Source organism: Chionomys nivalis, chromosome 1, assembly GCF_950005125.1.
Source record: "Chionomys nivalis chromosome 1, mChiNiv1.1, whole genome shotgun sequence".
Taxonomy (NCBI): Eukaryota; Metazoa; Chordata; class Mammalia; order Rodentia; family Cricetidae; genus Chionomys; species Chionomys nivalis.
Genome location: NC_080086.1, coordinates 199,498,146 through 199,518,796, shown reverse-complemented (window position 1 = coordinate 199,518,796; position 20,651 = coordinate 199,498,146). Strand labels below are relative to the sequence as shown.

The 20,651-nt window shown below is 36.2% G+C and overlaps 1 protein-coding gene across 2 annotated transcripts in view; it reads right to left on the bottom strand.

Annotated features, from left to right (window-relative positions):
- Positions 1–20,651, bottom strand: part of Krit1 (KRIT1 ankyrin repeat containing) — a 42,509-nt gene that overhangs the window by 13,912 nt on the left and 7,946 nt on the right. For both annotated transcript variants that reach the window (XM_057765652.1, XM_057765644.1), the window contains exons 5-12: positions 19,433–19,562; positions 18,652–18,895; positions 18,362–18,477; positions 18,024–18,167; positions 7,073–7,229; positions 6,399–6,506; positions 4,387–4,543; positions 2,739–2,890 (exon numbers count right to left, since the gene is read on the bottom strand). In XM_057765652.1, coding sequence (XP_057621635.1) covers positions 2,739–2,890; positions 4,387–4,543; positions 6,399–6,506; positions 7,073–7,229; positions 18,024–18,167; positions 18,362–18,477; positions 18,652–18,895; positions 19,433–19,562 — 1,208 coding nt within the window. The remainder of the gene's footprint in view (positions 1–2,738; positions 2,891–4,386; positions 4,544–6,398; positions 6,507–7,072; positions 7,230–18,023; positions 18,168–18,361; positions 18,478–18,651; positions 18,896–19,432; positions 19,563–20,651) is intronic.

Sequence of the window (20,651 nt, the reverse complement as noted above, 5' to 3'; positions counted from 1 at the left end):
GCATACACCAGGGTGTCTGACCTGTGAACGCTCAGGGATTATCTGTCTCTCCCTGTCATCCATCACATCATGGGAGGGCTGAGATTACAGATATGCACTACTGCGCCTCTCTTTCACATGGGTTCATTTCCCAAGCACATACATAGATTAAAAAAAAAAAACTGTTAAAATTTTCCAAGCAATTTTCTAAGTACTTTTAAGTGTACACAGCTATGCTATCCCAGTGCCACCTTAGAAGCCACTCTCTCCATCACATGGATTTGTCATGCTTGTCAATAAGTCTGTTTCTGGACTTCCATTTCTAATCTTCTGGTGTATATACGTTCAAATTTATGTTAATTTCACAGTGTTTTGGTTACTACAGCTTTGTAGCATGTTTTGAAGTGTGAATACCCCAAACTTTATTCTTTCTTCATGATTGTACTATTTGAATAGACATACTTTCCTTTACATCACCAAATATGTTGGTCAATTTGCTGTCAGCTAAACATAAAATATCTTTGTCATTGAACATGGGATGGATACCTTTGTAGTTATTTAGGTCTTACTATTTTTTCAGCAGTTTTGTATTTTCATTGAAACCTTTTCTTCATATTTATTTATTTATTATGTGTGTATGTGGACAATATATAGAAGTCAAATTTCACCTACCACAGCATGGCTTCTGGAGACTGAACTCAAGATATCAGGCTTAGCAGCAAGCACCTATACTCACAGTGCCATTTTGCCAGCACATATTTTTTACGTAAGAATCTTGGACTGTGTTAGAATTATTTCTGTGTATTTCAATTTTTTGAGTTATTCAATTAAAGAATCTATTAAATTCATCATCATCATCATCATCATCATGTGTGTGTGTTCGTGTAAATGTGTCAACCTTGATTTTTGTGACGGTATTTCACTAAGACCTTGGCTTCCTTATTAGGCTGGCTTGGCTGGCCAGCAAGTCCTAGGGATCCATGTTTCTCCTCCCCAGAGTTGGGATCATAAGTAAGTTCCTCCATGCCTAGCTTATTGTATGGGTACTGGGGACTGAACTCAGAGCTACTTTCTCTGCAGCTCTGAATGTTTTTATGTTTGTTGGTATACAGAAATATAAGTAATTTTTGTGTGTTGAGTTTGTACTCTGTAACTTTTCGAAAATAATTTACTAACTAGTTTGGGTAGTTATCCTGTGGATTATTAAGGATTTCCTATACATAAGATCATATCACTCCTCCTCTGTGCCTTGACTAAGGCTATTGACCCTAGATTTCTGAAGCACAGCCAAGATAACGTACATTCCTTATTTGTAACTGTAAATTACCTTTATTGTGTGTACATTTTTACTGTATTTGAGACTTTTTTTGTGTGTGACTAGTTAATTTTGCAGGATGTGCCATACCAATTGAACGGAACTAAAGTCTGTGACAGTGGACATAGCTGCTGGATCATTCCATCTTACATGTAAAGAAATCTGGAATTATGATTTTAATACCATTGATATGTGATTATAATTTTCTTAGCATTTTCTTTGTAAAAAACTAAAATATAAACTAGTTGGTGTATAATAAAAAGTAACGAAATTCTGAAAAAAAAAAGATCATATCACTTGCAAATAAGCAGTTTTTCTTTTTCCTTTCTAGTCTGGAAATCTATTTCATTTTCTTTTCTAACTATGATGTGTAGAGTTTCCACACTAGTGCTGCATTGCAGTGGTGAACGCGCACATTCTATCTTGTTCCTGATCTTAGGATCAAAGTTCCAGTCTCCTGAAATGGCACTGCGTTTTACAAATGTCTTTTCTGCATCATTGAGATAACCATCCCCACCACCAATTCATTCAATTAATATAATTCTAACACATGTTCACTATCAATGTTTGTTGTATTTCATAAACATTTTTATCTAATTCAGAGTATATTCATCTGAGAGGATCAAATTTACTTTTGCTTTATAGATCAATACTTTGACTTTATAATATCAAGATAATATAACTAAAAATGCTTAGGAAGTTTGGACAAAACTGACACGTGCTCAACCTTGTCTGTTAATATTCTTTTTATACAAATAGTTATGGATTTATTAATAATAATAAATTGAATTTATTTTTCTTTAACAATATTATGTGACCTAGCAGTTATTTTTAAGTTTTTATAGATACTAGTAGGCTAATATACCTAGTTGGTTATAATTTCTCTCTTAAGTTTCTTCTTTGCCAATTTATTGTCTTGACATCTCATTTTCTCTAAATCTACAGTACTTCAATTCAAACAAACTTGCTTGGAAAAGACTGATCAAGTTTAAATTCTGTTCTTTGTCAAGAATGGTTGCTTTCTTACTGCTTAGGATAACATTCTTAAATCCATTTTGCAAAAATTCTATTCTTTACCCAGGGCTTTGTAGGGATTTTTTTTTTTCCATCCTGTTATTTCCTACATCGTCTTTGAAATTCACAAAACTGATTCCCAGCCTTAAAAAGTTAATTTCTGTATAAACTATCTCTTTAGTTGCTAATTTCCATATTTTACAAGGAAAAAAATTTATTTGTTAAGATAATGGAAATAAAAGAAAAAACAAAAATAATGAAAAACACCAAGTTTGTATACAGACCAACGGAAACTCCCACTTATGATGTGCACAAAGATTAGAAGAAGGAAGCACTCCCAGTTCAGGGACAGCACAGTCTCCACCTCTACGGCCTGCAATGGGGTCTATAGAATCTGTGTATTCAGATAACTAAAGATTTCTAAGCAAACCTTTTTCTCAACTTCTAAAGGAAGTCCCACATCTCTTCTTAGAAAAAGCTGTGGTGTTTCTCTTTGTGGATCCAAATTAGTCAACTCAGTAAGTATTTCTGGCCAGTCACGAACTTGTTGCAAGGGTTTATGATAAGGCTTGAACTGAAGGCCTGAAAAAGAGCTTTTCTTTTATAAATGACACTGTAAAAACAAATCCATTATATCAATGCATAGAAACCTTCCATTAAACTATATGTGCCTAAGTAGTAGACTGTTTATAGACCTAAATTTAAATCAGTGTTTAATAATTATTACTAGCCAATTGTGGATTATTTAATAATTATTACTAGCCAATTGTGGATTATTGCCTGCTTTTAAGAACATAATTTCTAATTAAATTTATTTTTTTAAAGACAATCTTTTCTCATTTTACATACCTCTCCCAGTTCCTTCTCCCTCCTCTTCTCCCACTCCCCCACCTTCACCCCGCCCCAGCCCCCCATTCACTCCTCAGAGAAGCTGAGGCTTCCCAAGTGGAGTGAACAAAGTCTGAAACTTCCCTCTGAAGCAGGACCAAGGCCCTCCCAGCTATATCTAGGCTGAGTACCCCTCCAAAAAGAATGGGAGAGAGGTATAATGGCACAAGACTATCATCCCAGCACTTGGGGGTAGGAGAAGACCACAAGTTCAAAGTTATCCTCAGTTAAATAGCAAGTGTGACCAGCCTGAATTACATGAAATCCTATCTCCAAAAACGAAATAAAAATAAAGAATATTTCTTGTGTTTGGGATGTGAATCAGTAGTATAGTATTTGATTCTTAGTATTTGGAAGTCCTGGCTTGACAAATAAGAATGGAAAAAAATGCAGATAATTTTGCATAAATGAAATATGTTAACATAAATGAAATATATTAATGTATATTAAATTCTTAATTCCATTATAGCTTACTGAATTAAGAATAATCAGTATGATTTGGTGCTAAACATAGATAACCACCATCCATTTAATTAAATTCTTTAAGTATTTATAGTAAATTTGGAAGGATAAATATACATTGACATTAAGGTGATTTTAAATAAAAAGGTTTGACAGAAAACATAAAGAAATATTTCAATCACTTTGAGAGAAACACTGAAAATAAAGGCAAATTTGTATGAATTCTACAGTTCATAGCATTCTAACTAACTCGGTTATCACAGTAGTAAACTTTTAAATGCTTGACTAAACACAGGGGAGGGAATCCTGCCCATTTCAGCAGTTTAATAATAATAATGCTATACTCAAGTTTACTAGTTGTAGAGATATTTCATTTCTATTTTAATAAATAAGCTTGCCTGAAGATGAGAGAGTAAAACAGCCACCCTGGTCAGCCTTACAGGCCAGGCAGTGGTGACACACACCTCTAATCCCAGCCCTAGAGGGGAATATAAGACAGGAAGAGACAGCTCCCAGACAGTCTCATTCTGAGATTCCTTGAGGCAGGATCACCATTTCAGACTGAGGAAGAGGTAAGAGCCAGTAGCTGGATGTTTTGTTTTTCTGACCTTCAGGATGAACCCAATTTCTGTCTTTTGGTTTTATTAATTGTGCTACAACTAGCCCACTTCCAAAAAGGAACAATGAGGTTTAAACAGTAAATACTTCTCCATCCCAAGTTTCCTTACTAAGGTTTTCTGAACAGATCCAAATAGTGAAACACTGCTGAGTTTCTTGAGAGAGTCGCATTCCTTCCATTATCTGCTGCGCTGTGGTATTATTGCCATGCTTTAGTTCAACAGAACGGTAGGATCCATCCATTCTGTAAATTCGAACTTTTTCATACTGGAAAAAAAGAAAAGTCATCTAAGCTACTTGAAAATTACAAATCATGAGGCTGAAGAGATGGCTCAGCAGTCAAGAGCACTTGCTATTCCGGCAGAGGACTGGAGTTTGGATCCTGCACCTGCCTTGGTCTTCTGGTCCCTGTCGACACTCACAAACACATGCAGACACACTCACATACACATTAATAATAATTATGTATCACAATGCATTAAGATACTTTATGCCCAACTTCATATCCTTCATAATATAGATGTCTAATGTGGGAACTATCAAAAACTTACTTCAAACAAGAACAGGCTGACAATATTTAAAAAACTATTACTTCTATTACAGTCTAAATTTTCTTCTGAATGTTCCATGATCAAATCAAGGAAAATCTTTATTACTGTCTTTTGTAAAATATAGTTTATAGAGTATTGAATATACAATGTAATGCCACAGGAAATATAAACTTGGAATGAAATCTAAGAACCTCATGAGAAGTAGGTCACAAAATGGACTGAGGAAACGTGTATTAACAATAACTTATGCTAAGAGAAGTTCATGATGGAAGACTTTGAAAGTCATGGAATATTGGATTTTGAGTTAATTTCCCTCCTCAAGTTCACAAAACCCCCAAATAGCAGTAGCATTATCGATAGATTTGTACTGTTAAAGGAGGCAGCTTATCTCCCAAATAACTTACAGGCCAATACATTTTGGATTAAAAGTATCTGATTCATTTGATCACATTCACAATATAAAAGTTAGGCCAGAAAATGTTATCTGACTGTATCATTAGAAACTGAATGATAGAGAAGGAAAACATAAGTAGGTCTCTATTGAGCTAGCTTAATTAAAAAAAAAAAAAAAAGCAGGAAAGGGCTAAGAATATGGCTCAGTGAATAATAGCACTTGCTGTGAAAGCAAGAAGATCTACATAAAAACTGGGAATGGCTGTTTGTATCTATAATCCCAGAGTTGGTGGGATAGAGGAGGGAAGAGAGGAGGGTTCTGGAAGTTAGACAAAATGGTTGGCTTTAGTTTTAGTTAGAGACCCTGTATCAAAAAAAAACCAAAAAACAAAAAAAAGAAAACAAGTGGAGAAGTGGTAAAGAAAGACTCCTAACATTATCCTCTGGTCTCTAGAGCACAAACAACTACACACATGTATACATGCATGCACACACATATTCACAAAACTAGGAAATCATCTATTTCACCTTTGTGGAGAAGAAAATGAGATTTTATATACTTAACTTGCTGAAGATTATTAATGAATGGTACATAATGCTGCTGTTACACAAATGTTGCTGGGGTAAAACACACCAATGAGCAGAACTACTTACAATAAACATGTTAAATAAAATCACACATAATTTGATGCAAAGATGTGTTGCATTCTTTTATGTTGCATTTGTTTAACTCTGTGGAGTTGTGATTCTTTGCCTGTCTAAAACACCTGAATGGCCAATAGCAAGGCATGAAAAAGGATAGGAGGGGTTGGCAGGCAGAGAGTATAACTAGGTAGAGAAATCTGGAGGGAAAAGAAGGAGCACAATAGAACAAGGAGAGGAAAACACCATGGGCCAGTAACCCAGCTACCCAGCAAGTCATGGAGTAAGAGTAAAAGAAACATTATACAGAAATAGAGAAAGGTAAAAGCCCAGAGGCAAAAGTTAGACAGCATAACTTTTAAGAAAAGCTAGTTAAAAACAAGCTGAGCTAAGGCCGGGCATCGATAAGAAGAAGACCATGTGTGTATTTATCTGGGACCTGGATGGTGGCCCCCAGAGAGTGAAGAGTGAAACAAACAACAGCGAATGGTAATTTAAATACGACATCTGCCTCTGGCTGTTCAGACAATTCTTACAGGTTTGTTTATGGCTTCTTTCAGTAATTTTGCAGCTTCTTCCCAGTTATTTTGTTTGTTTTCCTCACAAATATTTAATGGGGATCTTCCTTGTTGATCTGTTATGTGCTAGAATGGAGGAAGCAATGGACAAAAAGATATTACAAATACATGTTGTTCTGAAGGAATGTTATTCAATTAAAACATTATACAAATACTCTGGTTAAAGATTAAGTAAATATTAACCATACTTAGTATATACTACAAAAAATAGAAAAGCTACAAAATTCAAAGCATTAGTAGGATTATGTTTTGTAAAAGTTCAGTTATAGATTTAAGAAAGGTTTCCACAATTCTAGAAAATGGGTAAATGGTTTTCTTTAAGACATTTGGGGGAAATAAGACATAGAATAAACTTTATCTATTTTGTAGAGATGTATGTAATGACTACATAACAACACAAATGTACTGAATGTTATAGACTTTGCATTTATGTTGTTAAAATAATACATTTCATGTGAAGTATACTTTATCATAATAATTCAAAACTTACGTTAATCACAGTTAACATATACATTATACTCTATAAAGTAAAATTTGTTTTTAGTTGACCTGATTAGTATACAATAAAATGCTTTTGTATTACTACTTGTTAGTTGCTGAGCATTAAAATATAAAAACAGAAAATAACTTACTCTGTCAATGTCTGGGTGGGTTAGGAGGATCTGCACTATTTCTGCATGTCCCCCTCCAGCAGCAAAGTGAAGAGGTGAGCTGAGCTGGCCATTTAAAAGGTTTGGATTGCACTTTCCCTTCTCTAGTAATATGCGAGTGGCCTCAATTTTCCCATACCTATAAAAATAATAAAAAATACATAAAAAACTCCATCTGAAATGCTTCAAAATTCAAATTTTACAAGATATGTGAGGGAAATCTAGAGAACAAACAAATAAAGTATTAAGATACCAAAGTATCTAGAATGCTTAGGAATATTTTTATGTATTACTGTGATTCAATTTAATTATTTCAATTTCTGACCAAATAAGAGAAATATATTCTCAAAACAAGAGGAAAAAGATGGCATAATTATCCCATAAAGTACAAAAGTTAGCCAGGTGGTGGTGGCGCACATCTTTAACCCCAGCACTCAGGAGGGAGAGGCAGGCAGATCTCTGTAGTTTGAGGCCAGCCTGGTCTACAGAAAAAGTTCCAGGACAGACTCAAAAAAAAAAAAAAAAAAAGTACAGGACCTCTGCAGGACCAGGCCTGAAACAAAAACACCCGCAGAAGCAGGCCCAAGCCAGTAACCTCCATAGAGCCAGGCCAGGGCCAACAACCTCTGCCACAGCAGGCCTGAGCCAGTGCCCTTGGTCAGAGTAGGTACAAGGGAGCAATCTCCAAGGGACCAGGCCTGAGCCAGCAACCTCCACAAAGCAGGACCAATCAAGCGACCTTGACAGGACCAGGCCAAGGCCAGCTACTTCTGTGGGAGCAGGCCTGAGCCAGCGACCTTTGTGGGGCCTGGCCAGAGCCAGCGACCTCTGCAGGAGCAGGCCCAAGCTAGGAGCATCCACAGGAGTAGACCTGAGCCAACGACCTCAACCAGAGCAGGACTGAGCCAGTGACCTCCACAAGAGGAGACCCAAGCCAGCAACCTCAGCAGGAGCAGGCCCAAGCAAGTGACCTTCTTGGGCACAGGCCCGAACAACCTCCAGGATTGTAGAGTGGTTACTGGGAGAGCCAAGCGACTTCCAGGAATGTCAAGTGACTGAAACCATGGCCCTGACTCCACCACCAGGAACAACCATCTGAGCCTTGGATCCACTGAAACCTGAAAGAACAATCACCAGAGACTAGACCCCAACTACATCAATCAGAGGAAAAGATGAGTAGACAAGGTAAAAACACACTCAACACCACAAAGATGAACACGAAACCAATATAAACTAGTGGCTACAAAAAAGCAGGATGAACACCACAGTACAGATGTAGCAGAAGTAAATGACCTAAAAGATAACTTTAGGAGCATGTATGAGGCCCTTAAAGAAAAAATAAAAAATTTTCTCAAAAAAACTGTAATCACTCTACAAACAAACAAACAAACAAAAAACAGAAGAAATAAACAAATCCCTTAAAGAAAACCAAGAAAAAGCAACCAAACAGTTGAAAGAAATAATTAAAGGCTAGAAACACGAAATAGAGATAACAAAGAAAACACAAACCGAGGGAACTCTGGGAACAGAAAATATAGTAAAATGATCAGGAAGCACAAGTGCAACATAAGCAGCAGATATACAAGAGATGGAACACAAAAATCTCAAGTGCTGAAGATAAGATAGAGGAAATAGACTCACCAGTCAAAGAAAACATTAAATCTAAAACAAGCTTAACCCAAAATATCCAGGATATATGGGACACCATGAAAAGTCCAAACCCAAGAATAATAGAGATAAAAGGAGAAGTTCAACTCAAAAGCACAGAAATTATATTCCACAAAAATGATAGAAGTAAATTTCCCAACCTAAAGAAAGATATGCATATCAAGATACAAGAAGCTTACAGAACACCAAATAGACTGGACCAAGAAAAAAAAAGTCCCCTTGTCAAATAATAATCAAAACACTAAACATACAGAAGAAAGAATATTAAGAGCTGCAAACCAAAAAGGCCAAGTAACAGATAAAGGCAGACCTATCAGAATTACACCTGACTTGTCAATGGAAACAATGAAAGCCAGAAGGTCCTGGTCAAGAGTTATGCAGACATTAAGAGACCACAGATGCCAGCCCAGACTATTATACCTAGCAAAACTTTCAATCGCCGTAGCTGGACAAAACAAGATATTTCATGACATAACCAGATTTAACCAATACCTAGTCACAAACCCAGTCCTAAACAAAGTACTAGAAGGAAAACTCCAACCCAAGGAAGTTAGCTACATCTGCAAAAACAGACAATTGATGCAATATATCCCAAAGAAGGGGGAAATGCACACAAACCATCATCAACAACAAAAACTAAAATAACAATCACTGGTCATAAATATTTCTTAAAATAGACCATAAATATTTCTTAAAATAGACTTGGTTCACCTATAATAAGACACAGGCTAACAAAATGGATATGAAAACAGAATCCATCCTTCTGCTGCATTTAAGAAACATACCTCAACCTCAAAGACAGACATCACCTCAGAGAAAATGGTTGAGAAAAAATTTTCCAATCAAATGGTCCTAAGAAATAAGATGGTCTAGCTATGTTAATATCTATCAAAAATAGACTTCAAACTAAAATCAATTAAAAGAGACAAAGAAGGACATTTCATATTAGTCACAGGAAAAATCCATGAAGAGGAAATCTCAATACTGAACATCCATGTCCTAAATACAAGAGCACCCTCATATGTAAAAGAAACACTACTAACGCTTAAATCATACTTTAAATCCACACACTAATAGTGGAAGACTTCAATACCCCATTCTTACTACTGAACAGCTTTGCCAGATAGTTTAACAGAGAAACAAGGGAACTAACAGATATTATGATTCAAATAAACTTAACAGACATCATAGAACATTTCATACAAACATAAAAGAATATACCTTCTTCTCAGACCCTCATGGAACCTTCTCAAAAACTGACCACATTCTAGATAACAAAGCAAACCTCAACAGATACAAAACAATTGGAATAACCTAAAGTATCTTATTAGATCACCATTGCTTAAAGTTAAAATTCAACCGCAACACTAATTTCAGAAAGCCCACAAACACATGGAAATTAAATAATCCTAACCTGAATCACCAATGGATCAAGGAAGAAATAAAGGAAGAAATTAAAGACTTCCTAAAATTCAATGAAAATGCCCATACAACATACCCAAATTTATGGGACTCAATAAAATCAGTTTAAGAGGAAAGCTCATCGCACTAAAAGCCTACATAAAGAAACTGGAAAAAGCCCACAATAGTGAGTTAACAGAACACCTGAAAACTCTAAAACCAAAATAAGCAAACTGACCCAGGAAGACTAGAAGACAGGAAATAATCAAATTGAGAGCCAAAATCATCAGAAAGAAACAAATAAAACAATACAAAAAAATCAATGAGAAGAGTTGGTTCTTTGAGAAAAATCAATAAAAGAGACTAACCTTTATCCAAGCTAAACAAAAGAGAGAGAATATCCAAATTAACAAAATCAGAAATGAAATGGGAGATAGAGGAAATCCAGAAAATCAGGTCATACTTTGAAAACCTGGACTCTACGCAGGGCGGTGGTGGCGCACGCCTTTAATCCCAGCACTCGGGAGGCAGAGGCAGGCGGATCTCTGTGAGTTCGAGACCAGCCTGGTCTACAAGAGCTAGTTCCAGGACAGGCTCCAAAACCACAGAGAAACCCTGTCTCGAAAAACCAAAAAAAAAAAAAAAACCTGGACTCTACAAAATTGGAAAAGGTAAAGGAAATGAACAATTTTCTGGATAAATAACCACTTAACAAAATTAAATCAAGAAATTAAGTAGACTTACAATTAGTAAAGAAATAGAAACATTCATCAAAAGTCTCCCAACCAAAAAAAGTCCAACCAAAAAGATGATTTCAGTGCAGAATTCTACAAGATTTTTAAAAAAGAACTAATACCAATACTTCTCAAATTGTTCCATACAATAGAAACAGAATTAACATTACCAAACTCTTTTTATGAGGCTACAATTACCCTGATATCCAATGATACTACAAAAGCATTTGTTCAACTATGTTCATAGCCAGAACCTGGAAACAACCTAGATGCTCCTCAACTGAAGAATGGATAAAGAAAGTGTGGCACATCTACACATTAGAGTACTACTCAGCAGTTAAAAAAAAAAGACATCTTGAATTTTGCATGCAAATGGATGGGATTAGAAAACACTATCCTGAGTGAGGTAACCCAGACCCCCCAAAAAACAAATATGGTATGTACTCATTCATAAGTGGATAATAGTCATAAACAAAGGATTTTGAGCCTATAGTTCATGATCCTAGAGAAACTAAGTAGTAAGGTGAACTCAAAAAAAAAACATATATAGACCTACCTGAAAATTGGAAACAGACAAAAATTTGGGAGCATGGGGGGCAGGGGGTAGAAGGAAGGGGAGAAGGGGAGGTTGAGGAGAACTTGAGGGAATGGGATAGTAAAGATGGAGGAAGGACAGATAGGAGAGCAAGGAAAGAGATATCTTGATTGAGGGAGCCATTATTGGGTTAGCAAAAAACCTGGCTCTAGAAAAATGCCAGGAATTCACAAAGATGACCCCAGCTAAGACCCTAAGCAATAGAGATGTCTGAACTGGCCTTACCCCGTAGTTAGATTGATGATTATCTTAAATATCACCATAGAACCATTGTCCAATAACAGATGGGAACAGAGACAATGACCCACATCGGGGCACTGGACTGAGCTCCCAAGATCTAGTTGAAGAGTGGAAGGAGTGAGAGATGAGCAAGGACTTCAAGACCATTAGGGGTTCATCCAGAGATAGTCTGCCTGAGCTAATGGTAGCTCTCCAACTGAACTGGGAGTGAATGAGCATGGGAACAAACAAGTCTCTCTGAAGGTTGTTGACAGGTGGGGCAGACTGAGGGGCCACTGATAGTGACACTGGGACTTGTTTCTATTGCATGTACTGGCTTCTTGGGATCCTATTCTCTTTGGATGTATACTTTGCTCAACCTAGATGTAGTAGGGAGGGCCGTGGACTTTCCACAGGGCAGGTGCATTGCCCTCTCTTAGGACTGGAGAGGGTGGGGTGGGAGGGTGTGTGGAGGAGTGAGAGGGGAGTGGGAGGAGAGGAGGGAGTGGGAATTTTGATTGGTTTTTTTAAGTAATAAAATAATAATAATAATAATAATAAAAAGATCAACTCAAAAAAATCCGTTTTATGTGTACAGGTACTTTGCCTACATATATGTCTGTGAATCATTTGCATGCAATGCCTTTTTTGGACCTCCTGGAACTAGAATTTCCGATGGCTGTCAGCCATGTGGGCATCGTGAATGGAACCCAGCTCCTCTGACAGAAACCTCTTAACTATTGAGCCATATGTCTGGTACTTCAAATTTTTAATTATCAAAATAGTATACACTCTTTGAAAATTATTGGAAAAGAAAAAAGATACAGCTCTAGTCCAAGGATATTTTTAAAAGTATTTTGGGAAAAAAAAAAGATTTTGAATTGGATTTTAAATAGGACAGAACTTAAAAGGTGAAGAAAGTAAAAAATTTTAGATTTGGGAAAAAGGAGTAAGTAACACAAGATCTCAGGCGAGTACCAAGCAGGTGCCAGGTACACTGAGTCAAGACCAAAGACATGCTGAAGGCTGAATTGAAGCAAAGGCAGAAAAGGACTGGCTGTTTGGAAAGAAGAACGTAGTAGGGAAGAAGGGAAAGGGGAATTTGGTTTTCACTGTAGTGCATTTGGGGAAAATGGCATATCAAATATGGTGTAATTTGCCTTCAGCGTTTGTTTTCTTCCCCTCCACAAACCCCATGCTTTCACCATACTCTGAACTGGCACTTGTGTTCTATCTTGTCTTAGTCATATCACCTCACACTGTGGTTTTTAGTACTTTTAATATGTTTTTTCCTTTCTCCCCATTTTGTTCAGAGTTTAACACTCTATTATTATTCTGAATTAAGATACATTGTAGCTTCCTAATACATTTTAGCATTTTATTTCTGTTTCTCTTAAAAAGTTATCTCATTTTGCACAGTTTCATCTTCCTTTATGTGCTTCTCTTCTCTATTAACTTGGAAATCCCTTAGGATGGTGTTAGTGTATTCTTTAGTGTGCTTTATGTCCCTAAGAGAAGGGATTAAACTGTTTAGTAGCAACTAAAAATGCATTAACAGTACTGAGGAAAAAGGAAAGGCCTGGAGTATTTATGTGAGAATATATAAAACCATTCAATTGATCACAACTATTGTTAAGTCTGAAAGAATGTATAATCCTTTTTTTTTTTTTTTTTATTTATTAAGTATACAGTATTCTGTCTGAGTGTATGCCTGCAGGACAGAAGAGGGCACCAGATCTCACTACAGATGGTTGTAAGCCACCATGTGGTTGCTGGGAATTGAACTCAGGACCTTTGGAAGAGCAGGCAGTGCTCTTAACCTCTGAGCCATCTCTCAGCCCCAAGAATGTATAATCCTTGACAAAGAACTCATCCTACAACACTGAACTCCATTCAGAAAAATACCCTTTCAGGAAAAGACAGGAAAGAATGTGTGAGATAGACCAGCTCCAACAACAACAAGAATAACTACACAAACGTGAGTTTTGTATGACATTTAAACTTTTCTTATTTAGCTATTTAATACAGTTTTCACAACAAAGTATGAGTTAGGTAGTGGTAATTGTATCAGATTAGAAAAATGACGTTTGAATCAGTTATGTAATTATCAACAATTTCATGACTATGAGAATGAGAATCTAGTTTTCTGAATTCAAATAGGAAAGGGCCAACAATAACAATATAATATTCAATAATAATGATGATAAGGAAAACCTTTTCAACTTCAATTTGCTGAAAACAAAGGAATAGGATGGAGTTTTTTAGAAGCTTCATGACATGTTTTAAAACATAACTGGATGTCAACATGTACAAGAATGCAAATAGACCCATGAACAAAACTCAAGTCCAAGTGAATCAAAGACCTCAACACGAATCCAGTTACACTGAACCTGATATAAGAGAAAGTGGGAAGCAGCCTTGAACGCACTGGCACAAGAGACCACTTCCTAAATATAACCCCAGTAGCACAAACATTGAGAGCAACAATTAATAAATGAAAACTCCCCAAACTGAGAAGCTTCTGTAAGGCAAAGGACACAGTAAATAAGATAAAATGACAACCTACAGAATGGGAAAAGATCTTCACCAACTCCACATCTGACAGAGGGCTGATCTCAGAACTTAAGAAACTAGAAATCAAAAAACCAAATAATTCAGTTAAAAATGGGATACAGATCTAAACAGAGAATTCTCAACAGAAGAATCTCAAAAGGCCAGAAGATATTTAAGGAACTGATCAACATCCTCAGTCATCAGGGAAATGCAAATCAAAATGACTCTGAATACACATGTCAGAATGGATAAGATCAAAGACACTGAGAACAGCTTATATTAAAGAGGATGTGGAGTAAGGAAAATATTCTACCGCTGGTGGGAGTGCAAACTTGTACAGCCACTTTGAAAATCAATATTGCAACTTCTCAGAAAATTGGGAATCAATCTACCTCAAGACCCAGCGATACCAACTCTTGGGCATATACTCAAAGGATGTTCAATTATACCACAAGAATACTTGCTCAACTATGTTCATAGCAGCATTATTCATAATATCCAGAACCTGTAAACAGCTTAGATGCCCTTCAACTGAAGAATGGATAAAGAAAATGTGGTACAGTTACAAAAAGTAATGACATCATGAAATTTACAGGCAAATGGATGGAACTAGAAAAAAAAAATCATTCTGAGTGAAATAACCCAGACCCAGAAAGACAAACATGGTATGTACTCACTCATAAGTGGATACTAGACATAAAGCTAGATATAAAGGCTAACCAGCCTATAATCCACAGTTTCAGAGAAGTTAGGTAACAAGGTGGACCCTAAGAGGGACGCATGCATCTCCCTGGGAAAGGGAATTAGATGAGATCTCCTGAGTAATCTGGGGACGGGGACGGTAGATGGTAGGATGAGGGATGAGAACATGAAACAATGGGATGGTGAAGTTGAGGGAGGAAGGAATGGGAGAGCAATGAAAGAGTTATCTTCATGGAGGGAGCCATTATGGGTTAGGGAGAAACCTAGTGCTAGGAAATTCCCAGGAATCCACAAAGATGACCCCAGGGTGCCTGAACTGGTCTTCTCCTGTAATCAGATTGGTGAATACTCTTTCATCATAGAGCCTTCGTCCAGTAAATGAAGGAAGTAATTGCAGTGATCCACAACCAAGCACCAGGCCGAGCTGCAATAATCCAGTTGAAGAGAGAGAGGAGGGATTCTATGAGCGGGTAGCGGGGGGAGCAAGATAGGGAAATCGAAAGACAGCTGAACTCACGACCTCTAGACAGACAGCTGTGGAGCCTGCATGGGACCCAACTGCATGTGGGTGACAGTTGTATTGCTTGGTTTGAGGGTCCCCTGCAATGGAACCAAGATCTATCCCTGGCGTATGAGATGGCTTTTTAGAACCTATTTCCTAAGGTGGGATACCTTGCTCAGCCTTGATGGAATGCAGGGGGGAAGGGCTTAGTCCTGACTCCACTGAACGTGCTAGGCTTTGTTGACTCCCCAAGGGAGGACTCACCCCTTCTGAATGGAGACAAGAGAAGGGATGGATGGTAGGTGGGTTGGGAGGGAGTGGGAAGAGGGGTAGGAGAGGGAAATATGGTTGGTATATAAAATGAATCAAGAATTTAAATAAAAGAATATATTTCCAAGATAAAGTAAGCTTTTTTCTAGTTTTTAATTCTTTTTCTTTTGAGATAGGATCTCACTATAGAGCCCTGGCTGGTATATAACCAAGCCTGGCTCGAACTTGTAGCAATATTCCTGTCTCTGCTTTCCAGTTGCTAGGGTTACAAATGTGTAGCACCCATGATGGACCATAACCATTCTTTCTTCAGATTCACATTAATCCAATAATGATTATCATTTTCAGTTGACAGAAAATTTTAACAAAAGAAAAATTTTTCCTTCTGTATTCTACTAATAAGACATTATAACTAAGAATAATAAAAATTAACTAATTTTAGATTTAGACATCACACAATTTGTACATTTTTACAATTCTTTCTCTTCTTTCTCTCCTCCCCCACCCCTTCCCTTCCTTCTTGACATATTAGGCATATGCCATACCACTGAACTATCCTTCTACCTCAATCATATTTATTAATCAAAGCCAACATTTATTCAACACTTACTATGTGCTCTCAATTACTTTATTTGTATTTTCTATTTTATCATTTTAAACTCCATCTTGTAAATACATAAGCAGGTTATTAGGATGTTAAGTAACTTAGTAAGGATCATACTTAGGAACTAAGAACTGCTACTAAAACCTTGGCATATCCGAAACACATTAAATGTTATACCATACTTTTGTTTTTATGTGGTAGGCAGTTCAAAGTTTTACTTTTCTTTTACTAGAGAAGAAATAACCTCTGCTACAAAATGGAAAGCACATTCAAATATATAAATCTGAGATTCCTAAATTAAAGTTCACTAATGTTGTCATTCCCAATTCTGCAGCAAATTTTGAGGATTGAAGTACAATCTACACCTTCTTTTTAGCTCTAATATTGTTTCTACTACCAGTATTTATTAGTTATGTGAGGAAAAATACACTAGACCAGTTAAAGATTATTTAGGGTAGCTTTCTAAATATAAATATAAATATAAAAGCTTGACGGTTTTCCCCCCTGCTACTGGGGATTAAACCCCGGACCTCATGTACACCGATCAAATGCTCTGCCACTGAACTACATTACCTAACAAGAGCATATTTATAGATAAACAGAAAAATTTTCAGAGAAATAGAAAAAGCATGTATATTAAAAAATAACCATTAAACAGCTCAATACAAATATTAGAATCAGATAAATAAAAGTTTGAATTGGAAAAACCTCTAGAATGGTCTAATTACTTACTACTTGTTACTTCTGTAGTGCTGATGATTGGACCTGGGGCTTTGTATACTCTAGGCAAGTCTATTTCTCAACCCTAATTACTGTAATTTACTTATAGATAAGCAAACTGAAAAGTAGACAGTTCTGAAGTTCCTTGCAAGGTCAGTGTGACGCAACTAAAATATTCTGGACATTTAATAGGAAGTAAATAATGCAGTATTCTTTAAAGACAGTTAAGATCATTAAAATAGTACATTAAAAGCAATCTCATAAAAAATGGAATGACTATGTCTTTTTGAGACAATAATCTCTAGCAGTTCATTACTGCCATGAAATAAAAACCAGTTCAGCTAAGCATCATTATTATGTGAGCAGAGTAACAGTGCCAAGTAACAGTGTGGGACCGAACACAAAGAAAAACTCCAAATATGTTCCAGTCTGGTAAAACAGAAGGTAATGATTCTAAGAATCTCTGAAGAAGGATTTGTTAGGCTTATTGATACCTTAGATTCTGAAAGATCTAAACGGATAATTTTCTTCTTCTTCTTCTTCTTTTTTTTTTTAGTTTTTATTCAATGTGTCTTTCACACCATACACCTAATGGATAATTTTCTATCATGATATAAGGTCAAATCCCATGTACTTAACGAATGTCAATTTTACAGTAAGAATAAACCAATGTAATACAATATAATAGTATCATGAAGAGGCAATATCACAGTTTGCACTAACATTTACTAACTACTGGCCATTTTACTGTATGGCTTACTATGGCTAAGAAGACGGCCAGTGCCTTATTTGTGGCAGATTTGGCAATTATGAACAGTAGCATACACAGAGTTATCAAAACATCAGAATAGAATGCTCAAAAGACAAACATGGCATAGATGCTATTTGGAATGAGAACAGTTTTCTAATAAGAAACAATAATATAATCATAAATTCGATTTTCCTAAAAAGAATAATCTATTTACCAGCATGCATAATGAATGGGTGCCCAGTGGTCATTATCTAGTTGGTTGACTGAAAATCCCTTATTGAGAAGATGGCTTAGTAATTCTGAATCTCCTTCACAGGCATTTCGATGCAAAGGAAAGTCATCAACCCATTGCCGTTCTCTAATCATAAAAAAGAAATTAAGACAGCATAAACGTTGTGCAAACTCACATTACATCAAAACAGAAGTGATCCATCTATGAAGAGGACCTATCACTGTGCGGCTGTTGGCCCGTGACCACACTGCTCACTTACTGCCTACATACATTTCAACATCAAGATATGAGAGCTAGTTAGAGTGAAGCCAAAACAGTACTTGTCTTCCATGACACTGCTCACGCTTCGCTGCCATTTTTCCTGTCTGGGAATTTGGATTTTTGAGTAGTCTGGTGCTCCTAGACCGAAGTATGGATTTATTACCACTTTATCTACCTAGAAAAGGAAAAAAAAGTTAAAATAAAAACTCCTTAAAAGTCTCATATACTTGATTTTCATATATATATATAAATAAAGCGTTGGTACTATTTTAATGTTTTCCATGACAACCAATGTGTTTTTGTTATATTCAAAATGTCTTTTGAAGTAAGAGTCAACGGAATCTCTTACCCGGTTTGTGTACTGAAGCTCTGATCCAAACAAAGGGTTGTAAATGCAGGTGTCTGCTTTCTCTAGGGCTAGCATTTTATTTTTTATTTCTAGTGCACTATAGCCCATATGCAGTGAGTTTTCTGTCTGACCTGATTCAGCAGCATATGCAGGGTTTATAACATTTGTCTTTATCCGCTCAAGGGGAGAAGGTCGGAATAAAGCTGGAATAAAGTGAGACTGCGCATGACGTTCATCTAGCCACCTGGCAGAGAGGAAAAAGTCAAAAGTGAAGGTGACAAAGGCAGACTGCTCTAGGACTCTGACATGTGACATATTCTCATATTATGTACAGCTTTAAAATATGTTTAGTATTAAGTATTTAATAAAAGCTTTGTCAATAGACACAGCAATTGTTCTAAAATGTCTATGCCATTATAATCATAAAACAACTTTAGAAAATATAAAATACTTCTACACTGGGCCTCCTTAGATGTGATATTACCCAGATGACAGACTATAACTGTTCACTGACAAGAGTAACTACTATGCCTACTTTATCCAAAAAAAAAAAAAAAATCTTGATCCTGAAAACTGAGAAGTGTTTATTATTTTGGAAAGATAAAATTAATATCCTCTAAGTAGTCAAGGCAAACTTAACTGGGGGATTTTTTTTCATCCTTATAGCTGAAAAACTGACCATTTTTGAGACAGGTTATTTTTCAGTAATATTTTCCCACAAGAGAACCACAGACTAATTTCAATTATGATTGATTAAAAATATTCTTAATGTGTTTCTTACTTATCCAAGGCTATTAACATCCTTGCTGTAAGTGTTGCAAAGTGAGTACTAGACTCACTACAAACCCTCATAATATCTTGTAAGCAGTAAAAAATTGGGCATCCGGGAGTATATGAATATTTAGTATTATCTGAAAAAGAAAAAGAAATTATTCATTACATAAAGTTTATAAATACGTGTTCTTAATGTAAAGCATGTTCTCAAAATTTGTGGAATATAACAGAAATTGTTCTGTATTTGCAATTAGAAGGCCTGGATTCAAGTGACAACCAACTCTGTGACTTGTCCCCTTTGATGAATACAGCATTTTTATATCTTAAATTTTAGTGTGTTTGTGTATAGATCAGGGAACAACCTTGCTGATACAATGTGTCCTGTTTTCCGCTGTGTGAGCTGGCCCATGAGGTTTTGCTTCATTCATTTTATCTCCATCACCCAACCTCACAACTGGAATGCTGTGAATCCAGAGCTTTGGGCTGTTTTATGTGATCCAGAGATCAAACTCAGGTCATCAGGATTGCATAGCAAGCACTTTCAGTCACTAAGCCAGTCTTCTGGTCCCAGCATTTATAATCTTTATAATCTCTTTCTCAATAATGTTGTAAAATCTATTATGATTTCCAACATCATTTAAAATGCTACATATTTTAAAAACTTTAGAACACTTAGAAGAATGTGTCTTGTTTACTAGAGCTGGTCAACAAAATAATGCAGCAGCAGGCTGATTGATGTCTCTGTTAGGTCATTACATTTTTTCCAGAAGTATCACTAACTTACATGAGGCAAACACTCTATGGTTTGCAAAGTTCCTCAATGAATTCTCTCTATACTACAAATCAAGTGAAAGCATGGAACGATATTGTCTCTATTCACATACAGTTAAATTTTAAATCTTAAAGATGCGCCCAAAGTCTCAAAATGAAATAGCTACAGGATCCGCACTGAAACTCAAAATTCCTTTCTATTATTCGAGGATATCTAAAGCTCAATTAAAATCTTCATATTAGATCTATGCTCTGTAAACGTTATCAACCATATCACTGGGCAGAGTATTTCAGAACAACATTTTCTTGGCCTCATTACGTTGTATCTATTTTTAGCCTATTGATGGCATATCCTTTGAAAAAATGCTTTATAACCAGAATACTTTTGTTTCGTTTTTCCCAAACAGGGTTTCTCTGTGTAGCCCTGGCTGTACTGGAACTTAGTAAACCAGACT